This window comes from Varanus komodoensis, unplaced genomic scaffold (assembly GCF_004798865.1).
Source record: "Varanus komodoensis strain SLA01 unplaced genomic scaffold, ASM479886v1 scaffold1, whole genome shotgun sequence".
In the NCBI taxonomy this organism is placed as follows: Eukaryota; Metazoa; Chordata; class Lepidosauria; order Squamata; family Varanidae; genus Varanus; species Varanus komodoensis.
Window position 1 is genome coordinate 68777008 of NW_025335268.1, and position 25843 is coordinate 68802850.

The 25843-nt window shown below is 45.5% G+C and overlaps 1 protein-coding gene across 25 annotated transcripts in view; it reads right to left on the minus strand.

Moving 5' to 3' along the window:
• Nucleotides 1-25843, minus strand: part of CELF2 (CUGBP Elav-like family member 2) — a 543991-nt gene that overhangs the window by 56460 nt on the left and 461688 nt on the right. For all 25 annotated transcript variants that reach the window (XM_044428119.1, XM_044428080.1, XM_044428088.1 and 22 more), the window contains 2 exons: nucleotides 9159-9238; nucleotides 2885-3043 (listed from right to left, as the gene is read on the minus strand). In XM_044428119.1, the coding sequence (XP_044284054.1) occupies nucleotides 2885-3043; nucleotides 9159-9238 (239 nt within the window). The remainder of the gene's footprint in view (nucleotides 1-2884; nucleotides 3044-9158; nucleotides 9239-25843) is intronic.

Consider the following 25843-nt stretch of genomic DNA (forward strand, 5'->3'; position numbering starts at 1 on the left):
ACACTTCTGATCCTCCAAACCATGGCTTGATGCTAATTTCCCTGGTTCAGGCAAACCAGAGTTTGCTGATCTGAATGTAGCAGGAAACCATGGTTTGTGCAAACTACGATGGTACCCCATTCAGCTAAGCACATGGGGGAGGCAGGAGGCTCTTTCCTGACCCTTCCAGCCATGCTCTGGTTGCGGCAAAATGTTACCTTTACTTCACAGCATAGAAATGTTCAGCATCACTTTGCATCCAATTATGTAAAATATTTATGTTCCATGAGTGTACAAGAGCCATTCATTCGCACTGATATTGCATCCAGTGCCCTCCGACCACACGCACACAGGGAGAGAGAGTGGGGTGGCAGAGGGAGAGATGGAGAGAAGGAGAGTTCAGGCATAATTTCTTGCAAGTTTAGTCGGAAAAAAGGCTTACAAGTGAAGATTTTCACATTCTCATCTGAAAGAGAACAGGGATTTGCAGGGGGGACACAGGCAGGTAAGGATGGAGGAGGAGTCATTTAGCCTCTTTGATGTCCACTGATTCTCGCCTACAAATTTGTTTTCCTAGGCCACTTTTCTCTTAATTGGGAGTGGTTGTGGATTTGGAGTCTAGATAATAAGTAAATCTGGACAGAGATTGCCTGCTATCAGCTCTGCTAAGCTCTAAGCTAGACTACTGCAATGCACTCTACATGGGGCTGCCCTGGAAGACTGTTCGGAAGCTGCAGGATATGCGAAATGCAGTGGCCAGACTAATAACAGGGTTCAGATGATCTGATCACATAATAACAATTCTGACCCACTTGCTCTGGCTGCCTATACCTTCCTGAGCCTAATTCAAGGTGCTTGTTTTAACTTATTAAGCCCTACAGGCTTGTGAACACAATACCTGATGGAATGCCTCTCCCAATTTTCTTCTACCTGGACACGATCATCAAGTTCTGGGGGACACCTCCATCTGCCACCCCCATGGGAGGCTTCGTTCAGGGCACCAAGGAGAAGGTCCCTTTCAGTGTGGCCTCCAGTTCTGGAATGAGCGGCCCATTGAGCTCTGCCTGGTGCCAACCTTACTATCTTTTCGGCAACAGGTAAAGACCATCCTTTATTGCAGGGCATTCAAGTAGCTTCTGGGACCTGGTAGCCGTTAAATGGATCTGAATAGTTTTTCCTCTCCTTGCTTTTCCCTCCCTTCTTTAATTTACTATTTGATACACACCCACCCACACCCATTTGATATGTGCTTTAAAAATCTGCAAGTGCTTCATGATGCTCTGATATGTTTTTAATACAATGCATTTTATAGCTTTTCAAATATGCTTTGTGAACTGCCCAGAAAGCTTTGGAGGCTGGGTGGTATAGAAATTAAATAAATAAATAGATGGAGCTGGGAAGGAGTAAACACGCTTCCTTCCACGAGTCCCTTCTCCCCTGCAAGGAAGCATCTCTTTCTCTCCCATCCCCCACAACCCGTATCAGTTCCACCTTAGATCAGATCACCTGGCCCATCTAAGCAGGTGTGGAGTTCGATGGCCTTTCGGGGACTTAAGCCATGGCCTTTCCAAGCAAGTTTGGTTATTTGTGATACTTCTGACTGCAGATGCTTGAATGGGAACGATCGAAGGCAAAAGGAGAAGGGGACGGCAGAGGTGGAGGTGGCTGGACGGCGTCCCTGGAGAGGTGGGTGTGGGCTTGGATGGACTCCGGGGGATGGTGGAGGACAGGAGAGTCTGGAGGAATGTTGTCTGTGGGGTTGCGGAGTCAGGTATGACTTTGCGACTGAATACTGAATACAACAATACTTTTGTCCGCAGTTGCTAAGAACAGGACTGGCTTTTGCTCCCTGCTGAAGGCTTTTGCTAGTGCAGGCTGAAGTTTCCACGCACGCACTGACACATTCAATTTCATGCAGAATAAACCCCAGGCAGTAAATCTATAAGGAAAGGATAAAGAAATATGCCCTGGACTGGGAAAAGGAAAAGTGGCAGTTTCTTCTTTTTCTTTTATGGTTTTTGGCAAAGTGATTCAAAAGGTGGGCACAACAACCTTTAATACCTGCTTCCCGTGTTGCAATTTTAAAGTGTGCACTTGAAAAGTTTTATGTGCTTAACTCAACACTAGGCTTCCCATGCAAATAACCAGGTCAACTATGCTCTCAATGCATTTACAAATGAATCCGTCACTGAATATCCCTGCATTACAGAAAGTCAGCAAGTTAATTTCCCTCCTGTATTTTTTCAAAGAAGCAGTTCTTCCCTTCCATTTTCTTACAAACAAAGGTTGGATAATCTTTTGGCAGGGTGCAGCCAGGAGAAGGGAATTTGCTCACTTTCTGTGAGGCAAAGTGAAGCTCATGAGGGTGAAAGAAACATATTTTAGTTTACTAATCTTTTTCTGCTCTGTTCTTTACGAACAGAATTGAGTGCAAGATTTCCAGATGAAAAGGCTAGCGTGGGGGACATGTGAAATGTGCAGGTGCCCAAACGGAAGTGTTCTAGAAATCAAGAGCTTAAAAAGCTTAAATTTTTTTGCAGTGCAATTCTGCATACAGAAATAAGTCCTAGGTAAGTAGATATATAAGGTTCCCTTCCATTTCCTCTAAAAGTCAACTTTCAGGAACATGTCAGAGTTTTAAAAACTTATACGATTATAAAGGAGATAAATATTCAGAATTCCATGTTTCAAAAAGTACAAACACGGATGCTGCAGAAACGATTTCTTGCTTTTCGCTCAGTTGTCCTGTTACTAAGACATGGCCATTATCTCATTGCTGTCAGTTTGCATGGCAGTTTAACGAAATGCATTTTCCATGCTTGCGGTGCTTAAAACAGATTCTGCCAAGGTAGGCGATGTACATTCCAGTTGGAAGAAGTTGCAATCAGGTGCGATGATTACTTACAGCCAGGTACTGTGGTGTAAGTCCTCCGAGACCTGTGAGGTTCCCCCAGGTGGCGGTGTTGAGTTGCTGCATTTGCTGGGCCAACTGCTGTTGTAAACGCCTCTGCTCCTTGTCCTTTTGGGTATCAGCAAACTTCACGACTATTGGTGAAGAACAGCCCTGCGATTGGACAGATTGGTGGGGAAAAAAAATCATTCTAGCACACATTTGCATGAGCCGTTTTTCCAGAGGAGTGTTCCCCCTCCTGGGAGGACCTGCATTATTTCGATTTTTCACATGACTCATGTAAAGGTGTACAAAAACTTGGACAGCAGTTGCTTTCTTGCTATGGGTTGATTTGATTTGTTTGCTGCTTTTCTGCAAAGAAAACAGCTCCTGGGATAAACTTTCCGCTGCTCTGCCTTGCATGGGATGCTTGTAAACATCTGAGTTCGGAGGCTTATGAGCATCATCCAAACAGGGGGCCTTTGTAAATGCCAAAAGGGTTATAGGATCGTGCCCTTACCAGCTTACTTTCAAGGGACTGAGCAAGAGATGGATGCGAAGGAGTTCTGTGCTGGTTTGCAAAATAAACACATGATGCACGACTCTTCTCTGAAGAGTGCAACAGCAGAAGGCTGTTCAGAAATTGCACAATAAAAAGCTATACCAGATCCTGATCAGGGGGTGGGGAGACTACGATCCCCATCACACGGAGTGTGGCATAAAAACACCCATAGTTTAATGGCAGTAGACTGCACTCTGTCTTGAGAAGTTGCTGTCCAATTCCCAACCCTTTGGAGGCTTTATTCATTGTAGGAAAAACGCTTTTCCTGGAGACAGGGAGGTAAAAATTAAATGACTGCATGGCTATGATGGAAGTGTGGTCTGTAAAGATTAGAAAGCATTTTCATTGCTTCCCCAAAGTATTTTAAACATTAATGCAATTACTGCCCGTCCCCCCACAGCTTACATGATAGAAAAGGAAAATTTTGGATTCTATTTCATGTAAGATTTCATGGGAGAAGGCTAAGCAAGGCGGCTTAGTGCATGCTCCCACTACACACATGAATGAAAGTCTTAAAATCTTTTTTCAAAAGAAGCAGAAATAAATTTCAAGGACAGGAATATGAGACAGCAGTCCCGGTCTACGGTTTTGCAGCTCTGAGCTCCACATGGCAGCTGATATTGTATTTATGAATGCTTAACTGGCAGTAAATTGTATAAAACAATATTGCAGCATTTTATGAATCTATAATTTTTCTCTCCCTGTCTGATTCATATTTCATCAGAGCAGCAATTTCAAGCGAACAAACATCACAAAGATTGAAATCATACATATCAAAGTGGCTTCATATGAGGAAAAAACTGCTATTGTCAAAACTAATTTGTACCACAATAAAAAAAGAAAATTAGTGCCTCTATCTAAAGTATGCTTGAGTATAACCTCATGTATATCCATATATATCTGTATATGAGGTTAAAATGTGATGTTGATCACACATTTGTAACAAATACATGTACAGAAGCATAGGGAACTAAATAGCAGTCTAAGAAACCATTAATTTGGGGAGACACTTGTTCTACTGAACATTTTCTTTCTCATCATTTTGGATTTTGCACTCACGTGAAAAATATGTCTTAGTGGCATGTGCTGAAGAAGTGAAAATAATGAAATCAAGGCAGCAAATAACGTCACTGTTTCAATTGAAACCTGATTGCATAATATATAATCTTCCATTTGAAAAGAATTTTCTTTGCATTAAACATGAAATCACAGTGCCCAAGGGTATTATAGTTTCTGGTTGAGTGTCCAGATTTAATATTAGCTGTTGAAAGTCAACTCTTTACCATAATAGCATTGACATTAATAACCATGGAGGAGGAAATGTAAGAGCATATTGACCTAAACCAATATACTCTTTCCCCACTATCTTAAGATGAGCGGGCATTTTCTTATTTCATTATTCTTCAGTTTTCTTCTGTCTCTATCTCATTAATTCTTCGCCTCTGTCAAATACAGTCTTTTTACCTTCCTATTCAGTGCAAACCTTCTAAAGACATCGGTGTACTTTCAGAAATCACACCCATGTCTGTAGCAAAGCAAGAAAGTGACAGGAAAAATACAACACGCCTGAAGATCGCTTAATATATAGATTTATTCAGACACAGATGCAATTCAGAAGGAGACACCATGTCTTACAAAGGGCACATGGTATATTTTGGCCAGGTTCCCCCAGGCTTGTCTAAAACCTTTGAGCTCACCAGCTGGAACCACAAGATATTAAAAAGACCTTTAGCCTGTTTCAACTTTCAGAGTCTGGTTCCTGCTGGAAGGTTGCCAGAACTTGTTAGGTCAAATTTTAGCATCATTTACTTGGGCATCTTGGAGGAGTCTGAGAATTTATTGAGAGCAGGTCACTATAAGGTGCTGTGCATGAATGGTGTGACGAGGCTGATGTTGCCGTGTACAAGAATTTTGTATGCTGGCTGGGTCTGTCCTGTGCCGTTGGCTGCAGGAGGAGATAACCTGGTGTCTTTGGGACTACAGCTCCCACTGGTCCTAGCAAGTCTGGCCAATGGCAAGGAATTATGCAAGACTGCTTTTCTGCACAAACAGTCCACCTAGGTTGGTTAGTGATGTGTACAGGGGTTGTTAGATTGTTGTTGTGGGGCTGACCTTGAAGACGGTCCAGATACTTCAGTTGGTTCAGAATAGAGCTGCCAGGATGTTAATGGGGACCGGCAGGTGCCAGTCCTCTATTGGTTACACTGGCTGCCAATTGAAGTCTGGGCTCAATTTAAGGTGCTGGTGATGGCCTATGAAGCCCTAAACAGCTTGGGTCCGGGATACCTGAAGGAGCACCTTCTTCCCGATGTGCCCTCTCGCCCCCTGAGATCTGAGGCAGAGTTCCTCTCCGGGAGCCCTCCATGAAGGAGATGAGGAGAGCGAGTACCCGGAGAAGAGCCTTCTCTGTGGTGGCACCCCAACTTTTGAATATGCTCCCCAGAGAAGTTCACCTGGCGCCAACACTTTATTGTTTTTGGCATCAGGCGAAACCCTTTTTATTTCCCCATTATTTTAATGTGTAGTTGGTTTTAACTGGGGTTTTAATATCTTGAGTTGCCGGATGCTGTGCTTGTTTTGCTTTATTTTATTTGTTCTCTTATTGCAAGCTGTCCCGATATGTCAGTGGTGGACGGGTTAGAAAAGCTTTAAATAAATAAAAAATATTGGAAAGAATACAACTGAGACAGCTTTACATGTTAGAAGGGAGCACCAGAAAAAAGCCACTAGTGGTTCCTTGAGTGGTGTTTCTCCCTTTAGGTGGAAAGAAGGAACATTATGCCTCACCAGCCCTTCAAGGGTTAACCCTGGAAGCAAGAAATGTTGAAACATGGCTCAGTCATACTGCCCAGCACCCTTCACATTTCCAAAGGGCTGCCACAAAGAAAAGGGCAAAGATTGGTAGGAATGTGGGAGAAATACATTTTGGGGTGGGGATCTGCTGGATTCCCTGGGCTCGGCCCCTGCACTCTGGTCCGTTTTGATACAGCTTTGAGTTCCTCATGCGCACATCCGGTGTTGAGGCAGCGCTCACCAAAATGGCGCCCCCTGTGAAAACTGCACAAGCAGCGTCCGTCTTCCATGCCATGTATAGCACGCTTTGCGCTGTTGCGCACGATGTGGGAGAAGGCTGCCAAATGCACGGCTTTTGCTCCTCACGAGTTTGAGAACGTCCTTTTGGCTTGGCTCACTTTCCATGCACAAGAGGAATACTGTGAACACTGGAGAGGTGGATTCCATGGCGCTTCACCACGTCCCTAAAAATCTGTTCTCTGCTCTTATAGAGAACAGAAGTAGATCGGATGGCTTGAAGTTACAGGAGGACAGTTTTGGAATGGCCAGCAGAAGAAACTTCTTGATGGAAAGCGCATGGAACCAGCACCTTGTGAAGTGCTTAGGAAATTCCCTAACTCTAACTCTGAATGCCTGCATCAAGCAGGGGGCTGGATAAGGGCCCTACAAGGCCTTTCCCAACTCTATGGGTGGTCTCAAATTATTCAGGGCTGCCTTTAGGGGTGGAATCCTATTCCATGCTTCTTTCTGGGTTGGTGTGTCTGCATCAGATTAAGGAGCTTCTTTGCATTGGGAAAAATAAATTCAAAGGACAGTCTTTGTGCAAGTACTCCAAAACTGATGCGATTGGAGAACCTCATGGTCAAACTCATCGCAGCCACCTGGGGACTCTTCAAGGAAACCTGGCCAAAAAGTATTATGGAAATGTCCCTAGTGACAATGCTCTGCAGGGCGAGAACAGAACGCTGCACCATGGCTAAGCACAGCTAGCATCTCCTTACGTTCCAGAGCTGATGGCCACATCAGGGCCACCACCAATATTTCCTAACGCTGTGGCTACCTATCAGCAGTCGGCGGTAAGTGCTTACCACACTTTAACGTGAAGGGGTGGCCATTTCTTGACAGATCAATTGCGTGGGGCAGAATTTGGTATATCTGCTCACACAGCGGGTATCCCCAGAGATCAGTGGCATGACAAGATTTGGTCTTCTCGAAAGTAGGAAAGGTGTCAACTAGGTTATCTTGCAGGCCAAATCATTGTCAGAAGAAGCACGTGTTCCTTAGAGGTTTGTAAAGACAGGATCCCAGGAGCAGGCTGACTGGATGCAACAACCCACTGCCAGCTGCGAGTTAATGGTTCTCCCCGGCCAGCTTGGATCACGTCTTTCTCAAGTCTAAGAGAGGAAGAGGAGGGTGCCAGCGGCTCAAAGTGCTCCACCACACTACTCAATGCCCTCTTAATCGATGTAAGAACAAAGTGGTATCGAACAACTTTCATTCTCCTGTGCTCTGATATATTCCTGTTACTAAAATCAGGTTGAATTGGGGAAATTAATTTATTTTAGAGCAAAATGCTCAGTATATTGGAAACCCATCCCTTTTTGTCTCAAAGCAGTACAATATGCTTGCTAGCCGTATAAAATCCAGGCCCTAGAAATGGAACAAAAGAATATACATGTATATTTTCACACGAATGTGTGCGCGCACACACATGTATTTCTATTTAAATGCCACTCGTTAGTGAAGATAATTCGGATTCCTTTCTGTGGCAAGAGTCACCTCTAACAATGTATATTCTCAATGTCTAAAAATGGATAGCACTGAAAAGAAAAACATATTGATTATAAAATATCAAAATAACCTTATCTAACGGCAGGAGAGATTGGAGAGACAATAGACTTTGCAATGCCGTTATCAATATTTCTGGGGAATACAGAAGACAGTGACATTTCCATGCACTTTTATGTTTTTAAGTTTTCTTTGCTCACTACACAAAGCAATTCAATGACATGGACACAACAATGTCAGGGTCTGTTTGATTTTTAGTACCCAGCATGCTTTGGGAGATTAGAGCATTGCAAAGGGAAAATATTATTCAAGAAAGTTAAATTATCCTCATTTCAAAGGAAACGAGAATACAGAAATAAAAGAAAGGAGAAACAAGTCAAACATTACATCAAAATGCTGTTTCAGAGGAAATAATCAATACACAGATACAGTGTACATAATACAGTATAACATGCATTCTCTAATTATTAAATTAGAAGATCCGGAATAAGACACAGTTGATTTGTGAGGCTTTTTTGTGCAAAATTCTGAAAGACTATGACAAAAATCACAGACTGGGGAAAAAATAACCTTTATATAGGTAAATATTTGGATTCATGCATGAATGCAAGCCAAAGATGGCAATGAAGTTTGTACTCTCATAGAGAGACTAGAAATTCATTGCATTTTGATATAATTCTGTAATTTTTTAATTGGCTGTTTGGAACAAAGGGAGCTCAAACGCAGTTTGAAAAATGGGGAATATTTTCCCTTTTTCACGCCTCTTGGTTAGTTTAAATATAGGACTGGTGGCCACCAAAGCATGGATGGGGTTAAAGTAATAAATAACGGGACAATGCAACATGCCAAATGTATATTTCACCAGATGGCAGTGGCCTTTCCGGGTTCATTTTCTGTCGAATGCCACCCATTGTGATGCACCAGCCGCCGGATTGCTCCATGTGCTCAGACAATTAAGGGAAGTAAATGTCACAGAGATGGAGAGACAGAAGAGGGCGTCTGCCTGCGTGTGGGGAAGGTGGGGAATCCGCGAAGTTTAAGTCTGTGATTGTCATGCGTCTGATCTTCTCCGGGAGAGCATGGCTTGACATTCTCAATCATTTGCACAAAGAAAACAAAGGAAGGGCAAATGATACAGTACTGTACCTCCATGGTCTGAGACTGGTGCATGGCTTTGATCGCATTCTGTGCCATTGCCCTTGTTGAAAACGTGACAAACGCACAGCCTGTGGGAACAAGGGGACAGGGAGAAGGAAAGACAAAAAAACAACAAGACAAAAGGATTGGACGCTTGTTAAACCAACACAGTCTACGAGAACGGCCACGAGACGACACTGTTCTCCGTAGTACATAAAATTAAAAAAAGCAAAAGAAAAGAACCAACAAAAAACCAAAACGGAAAACCCCGCTTCCCTAATTTATTTGGCTTAGCAAAGTTGGCTTGCTAATTTGACCACAGAATGGGGGTGGGGGTGGAAGAGAGAGGGAAAGGGAAAAGGAGAGCCGCAAGGGGAAAGGGGGGGAAACCGAATTCGGGTGAGGAAAAAGGAAGCGCCATTGGGGTGGTTCACCCATCCTTCCAAGCAACAGGATTGGAAAGCAAGAAAGTCTTTTGTAGGCTGACCTTCCGTTTGCGGAGCCCTTCCCAGCAGTTTATGAAGTTTAGGTATTTAAAGGGATTTAAGGTCACAATAAAAAGGCTATTTGCTTCGTTAGTGCACACATGGTTTGATGACTAAATTATGCCGGATTAGATATTGGTCAATGACGCAGCAAGAGATGGGAAAGCATCCCAAGGCATCACTGCGAGCGCCAAAGTGACAACTTTGCCATGTGCAGAAGCGGGCTTCCGCTTCTCCAAGCTCTGCTTCGCCACAGCTGCCTGGCAGGGCTCCGGTGTCTTTGGGTGCGTCTAAAGAAGCCCAAGCAGCCAAACTGGAAGCCACGGATTCTCTCTTTGGCTGCTGGCACTTCCTGTAATATAAGGGGAGAACAAGGTCTTACCTCCTCATGCAGTGTGAACAAATACAGAGCACGACTGCAGATTAGGAGGTTATAAAGGGTGAGAGGAACATGCATAAATTACGGTGTACTTATGGCTGTATTTTAAATAATGCCAGAGTCATAACCAATCAATTCTGCGATAAGGTGAGGGGAAGGCAGGGGAGGAGATGAGATCGAGATGTTTTGCTCAAAATGAAATATCCTTTTTAAAATGACCCAAATTTAATGATATTTACCATTCCAAAACTGATGGTTTGCACTGACCGTGTAAAGCTCCACACTTAGAAGAGTGTAAAGGTGCGATTCTCTGATCTGGGCATCCCCGTATGCTCAGCTGTGCACAGGAACCTGCTCCAGGTATGCACTGCTTCATTCCACTCAATGGTGGGAGCCATAAACACAGGCAAGGAGAACTGCTTGGTCTATGTAAGTGAACAGGGGAGTCACAGGATGGCGGGTGAGCCCTGTATCAAGGCTGCTCTGGGCTTTCCCCAAGCAGTCCTATGCACGTATAAACTTCTATAGCCCACTCCAGTGGGGTATAGAAGGCGGAGACCCACGAAGCAGGACCGCTCCATCAGCTTAGCCCAGAGGCCAGCAACGTTTGGCTTCTCTTTTGGAACGGCATCCCTTCCAGCAGGTTGTGATAAGAAGACCAACCATCTCTCAGCCATGACAGCATTAGATCAGTTGGTACAGCAGCTGCATCACATTAAGAAGTGGTGCTACGTTTTCTTGTTTCCCATGCGGCGGACAAATGCACAGCCTGCAAGGGCATGGCAAGAGCATAGATCATGGGAGTGGGGGGGCCACAACTAGCCAGCAGCCCACTTTTGCTCATATGTGCTTCCAGCATGTGAGATGCGGAGCAGAACTCATTTCAGCCCAAGGGCCACATCCAATTGTGAAAAACTGAGTTTCCAGCGGAGAAGGGATGCAGAGGCAAAACAGATGGCTGCAAACCACCATGAATAACAACATACTTCAGTTTGAAGCTCTTACTCACAGAAACGAACCCTTAGGGGAGGTATATGCAACCTTTTAGAAAGGGGGGATTGCAAAAGCCAGAAAACCACCAAAGTGGTCACTGGGAGAGGACATTTCTGTAAAGTCACCTAATACGAATCTTGATTGCTATGGGCAGTATAGTCCACCCACCCCCAGAATTCATTTGGCCACACCGGATGGGTAAACCTTCCAATGAATGAACATCACATTGATTTAATCCTTGCCACGTTCTGGATAAAAGAAACATTCCATCTATAACCCTTGGCTGGCGGAAAGCATCTGACTTTAAACATTTTGCTTGATTTTGCCATTGTTCAGATATGGGGTGCTTCAGTAAAGCTAAACAGAGGGGAGAGCAAGTTCTGTGGGAGCTAAGACTGTTGTTGGGAGGTCCAAGTTGTGCTGCAGAAAAGGACTCTGCTTAAAAAAGACAAAAAGAAGTGGAACAAAACAAAAAGCTGGAATGCCTTTCACTGAACCCTGCTGCAAATGTGATTTGCATGAAATTGAGAAAAGACACTTGCTAATGCTCGGAGGACCACTGAGAAACAACCCATGGCAGCCTTCAGCGTCGAGCTGGGCCTCCCGTTTGCTAACCGTGTGGAATGGAAACAGTCAATGACTGCATGGCAACTGATCATCACAGATTCTGCACAACCACTTTGTGAAAGAGGTAATAGCACTGAACACTGGACTAATGCAACACGTGAACTAACTAACCTTCCCACTGAAACAGAAGCAGAGAGAATGGGCACCTCCAAAACAAGTGGGTGAAACTAGGACACACTCCACACAAAAAGATAGTGCATGCATGAGATAGAACCACATTCCTGGCCTATGTTGGAGAAGACAGCAGCTGAGAGGGCCTGGTGGGGAAGAAGGTGGGGTATTTTGTACCACATCTGGTCACAGAGAGCAATTGGTTTCACATTACAATTGCTTTAATTTGCTTTGAAATTTCAGGATGCCTTAAAATTTGGGGATGATAGAAGGTGCAGTCCAACACATCTGGACCTCACCAGACTGATGCAGTTGGCCTTAAAGAAAAAGGCTGTAAAATAATGCATGTTCAGGGTGCTTTTTATAGCAAAACTGTGACATACTGGAGCTTAGCTAACAACTTAACCTCATTTTGCTTGCAATCTCTAATGACTTTGGAAGTGCATTTATTTTGAGCTCTTTTAGCCTGACCTTGTTTGAAACGTGGCTTTCAAAGAAATAAAATAAAAAGCAGCATGTTCCACTCAATTTCTTGCAAACATTATAATGATTGCTACAACTTTAAAATGTTTCCAAATGAAGCAAATCTAAATATACAGAAGCACATTGTCATTATAGAGCTGTAGGCATGAAACTTGCAGCAAGCCTGGGTTATTTTTAAAAGTTTTTTAAATATCCTTGCCCCTGTGGTCAATGAGCAAAACACAGAATACGTTTGACAGTCAGGGTGTTTGTTTTATGGAAATCAATTTATGAACCTAAAACATTGCTTGCTTTTTCTTCTTTCTCTATGCCTACCTGATAGGAATATCAACTCAAGAATGTACCAACATTTTAACTGAACGGTCCAGGGCAGCATAATTTTGATGTCCTACAAACCATGGTTTGCAAATCAGAACCTGCCCCCCTCGCAGTCAGTGAAATGAATCTCTCCCACAATACTCCTATTTGGAATGGGCATGGAACCCCTAATCAAGAAGAGACCTGGTTAGGGCCATGGATGGTGAAGATGTGTGTTTAATGCCTAACCATGTTAAACATTACCACAACATCACCAAACAGGGTTTACCTTAACTAGGTTCCTTCTTGATCAGGGTTTGCAAAACCACTTCAGTCCCTGGTTTCTAATGCTGGTTGAGAAGGGATGTTTCTTACGGCTGCACTTAAACATGGTTAAATAAGCAGGGAAACAAAGGAATGCATTTTCTCATGAAAGGGGAGGAGATCACATTGCTAGACTGGTTCCCAGTTTGTAGTACAAAGATCTCACTGTGGTAATACATGTTTTTACAGTATTACGCCTGCAATGGATCTAGGAGGAGGCAGGAGGTAGGGGCTCGCCATGGGTTGTTAAACCCTTGAATAACTCATGCTGGCTGGGTTTGGACAATACATCACAACCCTATTTCAGGATTGCATATTCAAAATGGCGGCTGCCTTTGTATACATGCTGTGTCTCCTCATGAGTTAACCCATGGGGAGCCTAGAATGTCGTGTGAACCAGGCCACTGTCTGCTTGAAACCAGACTACAATTACATTAGCTCAATGAAAAGGTACCAAAGCATGTTGAGATCTTATCGTAATATTTATCATTCATATCTAAGCACCACAGATATCAATGTGCTTGTAAGACTGAATGGCATAGCCAAGCACTCTCATCAATTCTGAAAATCAAAATGATTTTTGAGTTTATGCTACTTTATATTTTTCTGTTAGAATGAAACAGCTGATGATAGTCAATGGAGACAAGTTTCTGTAGGTCATGAGAATGGACAATTAAAAACTAGTCAAAGCAAGGCAACAACTTTCTGTACATCATTCGAGACAAATGGGTATAGTAGCAAAATGGTAAATGGGCTACAGTACCTCGGCTAGATTCCATATTGAGGCTGCGCACTAAAATTAAAGAGGTCCAAATTTACCATCAATCTCAAAGGCATCGGAAACATTACTCATCATAAACAAGTAAACAAGGCTTACCAGACTTTGTTCTCTCATCCACAATAAACTGGACACTCTTACAACACAACATCAAAGCTCTGATGCAACACTTCCCCAGTTATCTGGATAATTCCCCTCCCCACCTCCTTCCCCAGCCTCCCTTGACCCCATCACTGGAGTTTCTCTTTGTTTCTGGATTTATAGGAAACGAATGATAACCCCAAATAGGTTCATCGCCATGGAACAACATGGGGAGCCCCGATAAATTGCAGCATAAAAGCTGAAATGGATATGGAACACCATGGACATCGGAGTCCCCAGGCACTCCTGCTGGGGATTATAGGTGCTGTAGTGTGTTCTTGGAGCGCACTAGGTGGGGGAAGGTGGGACTAGAGGATCTAAAACTTCTCTGGTTCCTCGATTCGTTCCCCTTGGAAATGAGTCCAACTGTGCTTTGCTCTCGCAGCCCTGTGGCTCAAAACCATGGAAGGAGTACCATTGGTGATGGGTAGAATCAGCCACCGGCGGGCACCGAAGCAAAGCAACTGTGAGAGTCATGACTGCAATTTTGCCCATCACATCTGCAGCCCCAGTTCCTGGTTTTCTAAGAGGCAAGAAGAAGTAATATCTTTGATGCAGATCAAAGGGTTCAGCCTTCCCTTTTTTCACGGAGGGAATGACAGTTTGGTGGCATAAGAAGACAGCACGGACCGAGAGAGTGATGGAGTCACATCTTCTCCAGGGAAACCAGGCCAGCGGACCAATTCCAAGCATGTGCATACTTGAAGAGAGAAGCAAGCTGATTGGTTACATCTGGCGATGAGGCAGGTCAGGCAATGTCGGTGGCCAGGGATGTATGTTCCAACAGCCATGCGGAAGACACTTTGGATTCTGTCTGTGGGGCGGTCACCTATTGTAAGCATTTCCGCATGGCATCTTGCAACATATAAACCAGACCTTAGGCAAAGGTAGGCCCAGCTTTAACCATGTTCACCATTATTGCAAGTTATGACAGCTCCTTCTCAAGTTATTCTTTTCAGCATGGGAAACCTGCGAACGAACATCACAACATGGGAAACAGCTCCCAAAGAAGTGCAATTAGTGAGAAAGCCCCAAGCAAATACTTTCCCTCGCTACTCGTAGGGGTATTTGGCTGTGAAGTGTCGCATGTGTCTTACTGGGGCTGGCTTGACATGGATGCAACGGCTGGAGAGGACAAGAGCCTCCGACTGGAAGCAAAAGTGTGAGGTTGAGTCCTCTCCATGCTCTCAGTTATATCCGATGGGCCATAAGACCAATAGCACATGTTCTATCTCTGGGCTCTTCAGCTGGGGCTGGGAAAACTCTTTGCCTGTCAGTTTTGACAGCACCTAACTGGATGGACCAGTGGTCTGATTTGGCATAACACAGTTTCCTGTGTTCTTCTCATCTTTTACATGCATCGCTAGCCCTGGGCAGCAGTAACAGACAGTGATGCAGAAGAAGGGCAGGGAAATGACCCAGGTTTGCCTTACTGAGGATGGCGAGAAGGGGGTTATCAACCCGAGATGGAGCTGTTGCTTCGTCCCATACCTAGCTTCCCTTGACGTTCTTCCCACGCTCCCCTTGGCTCCCCTTGTATCAATGGCCAATCTGGCCGTTGCCCATGAAAGAGATACAACAAGCAGCAAGCAAAATGACAAAGAGAATCACTTCTGCACAGTGTATGTATTTACCCAAATTGCAATCCAGCAGTGAGCAACCGAGAGGTGCTGCACTTCGCAGACCTCACCAGGATTAGTGAAGCAAAACAGCGGCTTTGTATTCCTACAGAGATTTTAAAAAGGATCATTGCCCTCCTCTGCCGCCCCAAACTCATCCCTATCTAAGACCCCACCTTTGCAAGTGTGCAAGACTGCCATGCACAATGGCGGGGAAATCTTCAGATACCTGCTTCAGCATCCTCTGAGGGAAGAATTAGTGCAACAGGTTGGAAGAAATAGCATAGGCATAGGCACTCTTTTGCATATAAAAGAGGAGGCATGCACTGAATGAACACACATTTATCACTAGTGGGGATGCTGAAAAGCAATTTTCTGCATATGACTTTACGCTGCAGGGTTTGAACATCACCTCACAGACAACACCTCATGGATACGTGTGGGACCCCGTGTGCTTTATTTTATCCTGATGCTCATTAGAGATTAAAAAAAAAAAATCAGGGTGGACAACATATCCCCAAAACTGAGGTTGACAAACTTTGGGGCACACCATGAGAAGGCAGAAGATAAGGTTGGAGAAGAGAGTCATGGTGGGGAAAGCTGAAGGCAGAAGAAACAGAAGGCCAAATATTAGATGGATGGACTCCAACAAGGAAGCTACTGCCTTGAATTTCAAGAGCTGACCAAGGCAGAGCTTTCTGGACGGCTTTCACTCATAGGTTCGCCATAAGTGGGAGATGACTTGATGGCACATAACAATGAATGACATATCCCAAGGTCATGTTACATTCCTACTCAATTACAGCTGCTCTGGCAGTGTGGATATGTGTGCATGTGTGAGCAAAAAGGCAGACTTCTGGGGTGGCATGGTATAGAAGGGCCTGCAGAGGAGGGTGTGGGCAATGCCCACTCCTCCTGGAGGGAGGCTGCTTGGAGGTAAAGGCTGCATTCACTGTTGCAGGTGTGTGCTCCAATATGATTGGAATGTCTTCAGCGGTCCATGGGCTTGGTAGTATGGAAGAAGATCATCTTAATATGCCAACCATTCAGGAGAGGAGTCAACTAAACCAGGCAGGGTGACATGGCTACCATCTCAGGAAACTGGGATGGAGGCCTTGCTGTCTGCTGGAGCTCCTGTTCTACAGAAGTTTCTTCAGCAGTAGAAACTGGAGCTTCTGGGACCCAACAGTCTCCATTCTCAGAGTACTCAAAGCTCTTGTTGCACTGAAAGAGGAGAAGCAGGACCCTGGTTCATGACACTGGGCCCCGCTTAACACTATGAAGCTGACCATGCTGAAACAGGTAATAAATTAAGCAGCAAGTGGGTTACTAGCACACCAGAAGCCATCTTAAACTTGCCCTGTGTTTGATTTCCCTGCCAGTCATTATGCTAATGACTGTGCTAATAATCTTTAAAAGGAAACTTTATGGTAGAAGCAAGTTTCTTAATTATTTCCTTCTTTCAAGGAAAGGGTCTGGAGTTATCAACGAAGCGGTTTTCTTGTTGACTTCAAAGACAGGCAAGAGGCAGAGGGAGGAGAATGAGTTGGTCAAGTCGAAGACCAACGATCAGACTACTTGAAGAACACAATCAAGTTCTGTTACTGGACCCCAAGCCTGGAGCCTCGTGGAGGACTTTCCAGGAGCCCAGTCCACCCGAGAAACTAAGTTCCTCTCTACAACATCTACCAGCAGAAAAAACTGTGAGATTTTGGTCAATGTCCAACAATGTCCAAAGTAAGTTCTGCTCTTGGAGCTATCTTAGGTACTGGGATACTGGCTCTTTAGTGCCATGGATTCTTGCTGAGCACCAGTCAGAACACATGCATTCAGCAGCCCTGCTCCCCCCACACACCCATGTTCCCCAGCAACTGCTGCGCCTAGCATACTGCCTCTGATTCTGGAGGCAGCACAGAGCCATCGGGATTCGTAGCCATGGACAGCCTCCTCCTCCAGGAATTTGTCCAACTCCCTTATAAATCCTTCCAAATCGTGGCCATCACTTCAGCTAGTGAAAGGCAATTCTGGAGTTTATGTACTATGTGGAGAAAAACTTTCTTTGACCTGCCCCAAATCGTCCATCAATCAACATCATGGGATGACCCTGCTTTCTAGGAGTATGAGAAAGGGAGCAATATCCCTCCCGATCCACTTTCTATACATCACCCATTACATTCTTGAAAGCACACAAATATACTGCAAGTCTCGTTGCTGAACTTGTGCAGACACGTGTCATTTACATGCGCCTTTGATTGATGGCTGGCAAGACATCCTGAGTCTGCGGAGAGGCTCAAAATACGCCGTTGGGGGCTAGGCGAATCCACCAGCAGTGGAATGCTTTGAACGCTTCCCTGACCCCATGGAAGAAGAGTGGAGCGGGAGGCACAATCTAGACAAAGCACCATTGTTTCCAAGCTGTCCCTGGACGTACAGAAAGCAGCCTAATGGTCCCATGGCCACAATAACAGGACTAATTGTATCCTGCACTTCAAGGCATCCGCTGAAGGAAGGAAGGGTTCAGGTGGGAGGTTGTTTCTGTGTCTACATTATCTCACATCTTCCTCTACAGGGCCATTGCATTACATATGTACATTCACTCACAACTTCCTCTATTCTATGTTTTGGGAATCACCCCGGGCATATCACTGGATCAAATGGTCCAAAGTTGGGTTGCAAGGGAGAGAGTCTGCCTTCCACTGAGTGAACGAGACTTTTGCCTGAGGTTCCAGATGGACAAGCCGATGGAGCAAATGCCTGAGAGAGGACAGAACAGGGAGAGCAGCGTAGTACAGAGATGCAGCAGTAGAGCCGGCAGGCTAGAGACCTACCCTTGAGGCATCCTCTTAGGGCAGGCTCTGCTGGACACGCTCCACAGTTCAATCGGGGTACTTCTTAGAGTACTACAATGCCTAAATATGCATTGAATGACGTTGGGATACCAGATGGTGTGTCCTAAATACTGAGCAAGTTGGGTCAAGTTTGACGGGCAAGCTGCACATAGTGTTCAACTCGTCAAGGTCTTTCTATTGGGAGGGATTTTTTTCCCAAGAAAAGCCATGGAGCAGAGGGGCATGGTATCTGTTCCCAGTTCTTATTCCCAGTTTGCCATTTGCTCCCAAACAGCAGCTTCCAGGGAACTGATTTTCAGTAGAAGGGGGATCCAGGGGAGAGGATGGGGCCATTCACATCCTGGTCCCAATGTGGTCCTTATCCCATTCCTGCAGCGACTTAAAAAGAGAAAGAAGCCCAACCGAGCCCCTGGCATGTTTGACATTGTGTGAATGCTGGCTTTCTGAATCACTCCACTGGTCAAAAGTGGAGAAGTCTCCAATGCAGGGAAGATCTAAGACATGAGAAGGGCTTGGAAGGACTAAGGGCGAGTCATGGGAAACTGTGGAATTGTCACTGTCCAGGGTGTCCAAGAAAAAGAACTAATGACACAGCCCCTTGATTGCACCACGGATGCTTGGCAACACTTGAACATAGTGCTTGGCAAGCATCCCACAGGGTGAGTGGCAAAGACAACCTCCATCCCCTTGTCATCAGGGAGAGATGACCAGTTTGGGCTGTCAAGTTGACATGCTTCGGAGGGGTTGAGGAGGAGGTTGCAGGGCCGTCCCCTGGCATCCTGGTGGCCCCTCTGTGCCCCCATCTCTCGGAGAGCAGATTCCTAACCTCAGGGAGGCAATGGGATGGGGAGGGGGACTAGGGGACAGTGGAGGAGGGCAGCAGGGCATGGATTCCAAGCTCTGAGGTTGGAGACTGGGACTGGGACTTCGAAGTGTTCTAGATGACATGCAGAAGGCCTTTGGATCGCTCTTTAAATAAAGCTCCTTAGATTCAGCAAGGAGATAAAAGGTGGAAATGGGCAAAGCAAATCCCTATCAGCATGGCCAAGAACCAAGTTGCAGGACAGAAGCAAAAGAGGTCGGTTTAGATAATCACACACAGTTCATAGTTCTGTCCTTTCTTCTATCTTGCATCACAGAACTTGCATTTCTGCTGTTGGGCTAAATTTAGAAACCCAAAGTGGATTAGACTATTAAAGCAGGCTGGGCTGGGGATAGATGAAACTCTTTTGGTTGCTCTCTGTTTCTCTCTTTTCTCATCTTAAGTTTGATTTCCCTTGAGGTTTGAAAATTTCTTCAGTCTTAATTTCAGTTCATCCTGAATGCCCAGACTCTTTTAAAGTGTGCCTGAATGTTCATAAGCATTTCCCCTACATTTCTCCTAATGATGCAGTTCTGTATACATTCTGCCTAATATACTGATCGTTAACAAACATTTAACATTCTGTCTCTTGATATGCACGTTTCTTTGATTGGATACAGCTTTGCGACTGTTTATCACAGCAACATGAATTCTGATCATTACTGATAGGAGGTTCGCATAGGGATCCAAAGCCCAAGATGAAAGAAATATGTAATAAAGTGAACAGTTTTTGTCACTCCTAATCCAGACCAAGACAGGTTGAATATTGTTACGCTTCAGGCCGTGGGAGAAGCATTTTTAATGTAAGGTTTCGACAATCTGGCCCTCTTCTGTTTATCAAACTTCTTACACTTGGCATGGAACTCTTGAAGAACTCCAGTTATATAACTAGCAACCTTTTCCCTCAGCCCAAACAAAAGCTGCAAGTCATGTGAGTGGAGGAGGAATGCCACTTGTGCGGTGCTTGCACAGGCTTGCTACCTGGTGGGCGAGAAGAGCTGCACCATCGCCTGGAAGCTGGACTCAGGGATGCTCAAAGTGCTCCAGGGTGCAGGGAGCTGGTCCCAGGGAATCGGATAGATTCCCACACCCAAGCAGATTCCTCACACGTCCCTAGATGGGGGTCACCTGGACGCACATCAGGTGCAGGCACATGGCAGGAATCCGAGGCAAAGTGCTTTTGCAAAAACCGAGCAGCAGCAGCATGGCTGTTAGATGCTGCGCAAAAAGAAAAAGCAGCAAAAAGACGCAGGCTTTTTACCTGCAGCAAAAAAGGTAGGAATGCCACCTGTGACCTTGGAAATGCATTCCAAGGCCAGAGCTCGGGCTCCAAGCACAGACTGGCCTCTCCCCCACTTTGTAGCCAGCAGGGTTCCTTCTGCACTGGCTGTGTCCCCAGATGTGCAGGTGGGGCTTCAGGGTGGATGCTGGGGGTGGGTGGGGTGTTCTGAGGCCCTGCTGGGGTACTAGAAGGCCTTGCGGTGCCTCAGCCCCTCTTCTCCTGAGCAGGGATGGAAGACCCAGATGGTGAACTCCGTCCTCAGTGTCTTTTACAGGGAGGCAGACATGCACGGGAGATCTTCACCTCTGTCCTCCTGCAGCTCTCAGCCGGATGCTCGCAATCCACCCGTTCTGGGGCTATGCACACCCCACTGGATGGGATCCCTTAGGACCAGTCCTATGCTCCATTCCCTCAGTGCATGTAAGCCTCCAATCCCAGAGGCCGATGTGCACCCCATGCCTGGGAAGAGGTACTCTCCACTGCCACCATGATGCCCTGTGCCGGGCATCTTCTCTAGATGGCTGTTTTTGGATATCTAGATTTAATTCTGGGGGCATGAAGCTGGCGCACCCGCTGGAACTGGCCTACATCCATGGACCCAGTCTCATCCCCTCCCCGCCACCCAGCTTCTCTTTCTCTCCAAGGCCCAGTTGCAACCAGCTTTCCAAACTGGCTGTGAGGGGGCTGATCTATTTTGGGAGCCCCAACTCTGGGGCCACAGGACTCTGGAGGATCTTATGGCCTTCCCAGAAGATGTTGGGAAGCTGTATGATTGTGCCTAGAGTCGTACAGCATAAATTGTTTGACTTTGACGTGTGGCAAGAGTCCCCTGGATGGGCCCTACTTCTCAGCCTGTGCATATTTTCCCGAGTTCTTTCCCAGTTTGGAAAATTCTGTGTTGGCCAAAGTTCAGGTTGAATGATGGTGGCTTAACAGTCCTGCCTAACCTGCAGTGAAATATTTGCGGTCAAGTCATCTGCTACTTACGGCAACCTTATCAATGAGCGCCCTCCACAATGCCGTGTGCTTCACAGGCCTCCTCCGCTCTTGTCAACGCAGCTCCCTTGAAATCCGTTGTTGCTTTCGCTTTTTAAAGTTGAGTAGCCTTCTGCAAGCCCCCACAACATGGCAGGTACAAATGCAAACACAGGCGGTATGTATGTTCAGATATGCTCAGAGAAAAGAAAAGAAAACCCTTTCCATCTGGACTTTCTTGTAGTAGCTAGGCCTATCGATCCACCTATTTACCAACTCTGCTTCAAGATTGTCAGAGATGACTGGCACTGCCAAAAGGGAGTGAGTTTTCCCCCTTTTTCCTGGGGTAAAACTGCCTTCTAGTTCTCCAGGAACAGATAAATGATTGACTGGGGAAAGGTTGCTCAAAGCAATTTCCTCGTGCAGGCTGGATCAAAAAGAAGCACAAACACTGTCACTGAACAGATTTAGGAATGCATCTATTACACTTGTCATCTCAATTGAAATGGTATCTTAACTTAGATGTGTCGTTATTCTTCAGCATCGCAAAAAAGCTTTAGTCCCCGAAGCTGATAAGGATCCCCCTCCTTTTCAACTCCCTTTCAAAAGACACTGTTCCCAGGTAACTTGGTGAGAAATGTTCATTTAGCAAATAATGGCTAGGGATGAATGTACCCGTCTATTTCGGGTCGATTTCTGTTGCATGCATTCAGCCCATTAATCTGTTCCATCCCATTTGTGCAGTTATCTGCAATTAAAAGAAAATCCACATGAAGATGCGCATTTAATCACATCTTTTTAAGAGTGAGTGAGTGTGTGTGAGAGTGTAAATAAACTCTGATAGTTGTTTTGAGCCAGGAGCTGTTCAAATGATAGGGAAATGCAAAAGCTGATATGTAGTTAAGGGCCAAAACGGGATGTGATTTTAGCAGGGGGAAATTCAGTGGGATCATGGCATAAATGATTAGCACAGAACTCTCCTGTTCTAGCTGTGATCCTGACAAAAATTGTCCCATACAACATTCATCTGTAGAGAAAGAGCTCCAACATTGAGTGTCATGGGAAGGGAAGAGTTAAGCACCCCCCACCCATCACATGCTGTGGTCCTGCTGATCATCTGTCCAGGCCCCCTCCTTTATGTTTAACACAAATGTTTAACACACATTTCCACATTTGCCCATGAAGGGTGGATCATGCCCGATTATACCAGAACAGGCAACTTCGAATTCTTGTAACTGCCCTAAAAAGAGCAAAGACTTCACAGATGTTGTTTTGTTTTTTCAGTAGCACTTCTCACTCAGCTAAAAATGCACAATGGATCGATATAACCCCACAAACTCCACCATGCTAATGATTTGCAGAAGCGATGAAGAGAAACCAGAGACGCCTGCTACATTTCTGGCGAGAGCTTGCTTGGTTTCTTTTTTCCCTCTGAAAAGCTCCACATTGACCGACTGGCAAAGTCAGTTGCACTGGTCTCTGGAAATCCCCTAAAGGGGTTCACCTCTATCTGGGGGAGGACTGCACTCTTCTTTTTCCAGAGCATGGTTCACGCAGCTTCGAAGCTACACAAGCCAAGTTTGGCCATCACGCAAAACTATAGCTTAATGTAATGAGTAGCCGCATGCTTCGCCTGCCATTTCTTCCTCTAGCAAGGCAATGAGAAGGAGTCCAAATTCAGCTAATCATGGTTTAGCATGTGGTCCTAACCCTAAAGTGTGCTCAATGTGAAAAGTGGTTTATTCAAACAAGCCAGCTTTGTAACTCATAGTTTGAAATTGGCTTGTTTCAGGCAAACCATGTGGTAAGATTTACTCCAGGGCGTTGGGGTTGGACATCAAGGCAAATGACACGTGTATCTTCAGGTGAAGACATATACTTTTCTATTCAAGAAGTGGGTCCCCTTGAATTCAGCGTGCTTTCCCCAGGTAAGTGGGGAAGGAATTGCAACTGAAGGTTGAATTTATATGCACGCTTAGGAGTACATTCCAGAGAATGCCATGAATTTCCAAGCAGATATGCATAGGATTATACTGGAATTTAAATTGGTAATTAGGTCACATTAAGTCAGTCACATTGGTGTGTATTCACACAATCTTATCCCCCCACCCCCTTAATCAGTAGCAGGAGCAACTTTTGAAAGCAGCCCTTGCTTGGGAAATGGTACACATTTCTGAACAGTCTTCAAAAGCAGCCTCATAGAGTTCTCTGCATGTTGCATTAAGCCAGAGATTACCCTAAATGAAGAAAATGCCTTAACCAGTGGCCTGAGCACACCTGGCCCTTTTTAGGAGGAAATTCCAGAAGTTCTTGAAGGAGAGCTAAGAGAAAGTTCTGCTCCATGTCCTCACCTTCTCAAGAAGATAACCAGGCGAGACTCCCTGCAAAGCCTCAGCCAATGATCTCAAAGGATGGAAAAAAAGCATCCTGTAAGGCAAATCCCATGAACATGATGGGATTTGTAGTTCCACCCATCTGGAGGGTGCCAGGCTGGGAAAGCTGTTTTTAAGGCATTTGGTACCGTCCCAAAAGAGTCCTGGGCTTGCATTCCAAGCTAGCCTATTGCTCCTAATGCGGAACTCTGTTGCAGATGCGTGTTTTCATTAATACGTTTCCAACAGATGCAACGCGGCTTGCTGGCTGATGCGATGTCGTCAACCCGAAGTCACAGCCGCCTGCATGGTGTCTGAGTTCCATGCATAAGCCTATATGCCCTCGTATCTATTTCGGTGTTCAATCAAGGATTTCATCAGCTCTGAAGAGGAGTCGGTGTGAGAACCATCATCTGGCCAATGTAACCACACTGATATACTTCATTGCAGTTCATTGTGTGATTGCAATCTAGGGACAAATCGACACACACAGCCAAAGCGACTCATGTGCCAACAGTGAGCAGGGACCCTTTCCTGACCAAAACGCATGAGCCTAAGCTCAGCCAGGCAAGCAAATAAATCCAGGACAGTGTTTGCCTTTCTGACTTAAATAACTCTGGCAAGACTGGAAACACTCGACTCTCCATTAGCTACAATGAATATTTAACACACTGCCCAGATACCTGCACTCACCCACTTCCAGCTGCACAGTTAATCCAAGTAGTCTTATTAGCACAGAACATTTAAAAGTTTAATTTCCCTTGCTGGAGTTGGCACTTGGGTCTGCAGAGTGGCTTGAACTACACACGTGAAAAGGAAATGGCTACCAAATTGACTCGGGCTGTGCCGAGAGAAACCCTCCATGCCGACAGGAAAATCCATGATATCTAAAGTCTTGTGATGAGTTTAGGGCAGCATGTGTTGTGTGGAGGCGGCCTTCTACCAGACAGGAAGGATGCCTGTTTTTGGCAGTGAGAACCACCTGGGGTCCGTTAGAAAATGTGGGGTCCTTCAGAAGTCGTTGCAGTGCGGATTCCATCAGCATAGCCCATGTGCAAGGATGGTGGGCATTCAACCACACCCAGGTGGTCACATGTTCGGACCATTCTCTAGGTTTGTTACAGCACCCATGTCACCCAATGCTCATCCAGCAGAGAAGCCGAAGGTCCCAAAGGCCTATGTAGCTTTTTCTTCTTGGCCTCCAGTCAATATGTGGATGGGCGCCATTCTTTAGCTACCTCTCTTTGCTCTACATTCTACATGGACTAGGTCCTACAAACCCCCCATTCAGCCTTGAGGTTCTCGATTACATTTTTACTCAAGGCATTTAATCTTTGATGAATGTCCTGATGAAGTTCAGCAGATGCCATTTTGAGACTGCACAGAAAACGGAAGTCCTATTCCAGCATGGCACCAAGGGCCAACCCTTCAGCCTTCCTAAACAGCAAATTCCGCCTCTGGGGTGTTTTGTCTGGACTCATTATGGACTTTCTCTGAGTTAATTGCACACACTTGCTTGTCCAACGAACACAGTATCTGCTGCACTACACCCCAAGCTTTCATTCCCAAACTGGGTTTGCCCTTCCAACTTTGTTTCCTTGTTCCTAGGTTTTATTCCTGAACAATGCTTAGAATTATACAATCTTGAGTTGGAAGGGGCCAATAAGGCCATCAGGTCCAACCCCCTGTGCAGTGAAGGATTCCAAGTTTTATTTGAATAGGGATACGACGAACCTTGTTGGAATCTGCCCCTTGGCGGGCTTCCTCTTGTGCTCAGCCCAGTCTTCCAAAGAGAATCAAGCTGAGAAGAACTCTGTGAATGCTCACTGAGCCCTTGTTGCACTGAGAGCAACCTTCTGCGTCAGAATCCCCAAAGGTGGTCACGGCTGGTGTGGAAGGGAGATGGTGCTTGTACAGTGGCCACAGGGTGGGAGTGGGCTTTCCTCGAAGGTGCCCGGCAACTGAATGTCCCACCACTGGCCTTCTTTGGTGCAAGGAACACGAGCAGAACATGGGGCTTGACTCCTAGCAACCTGAGAAGCACACCCAGGAACTTGCAGTCTGGGCGTCTGCAAAGTGGATCGGGGTTCCAGCACCTGTATTCCTCTTGAAAATCC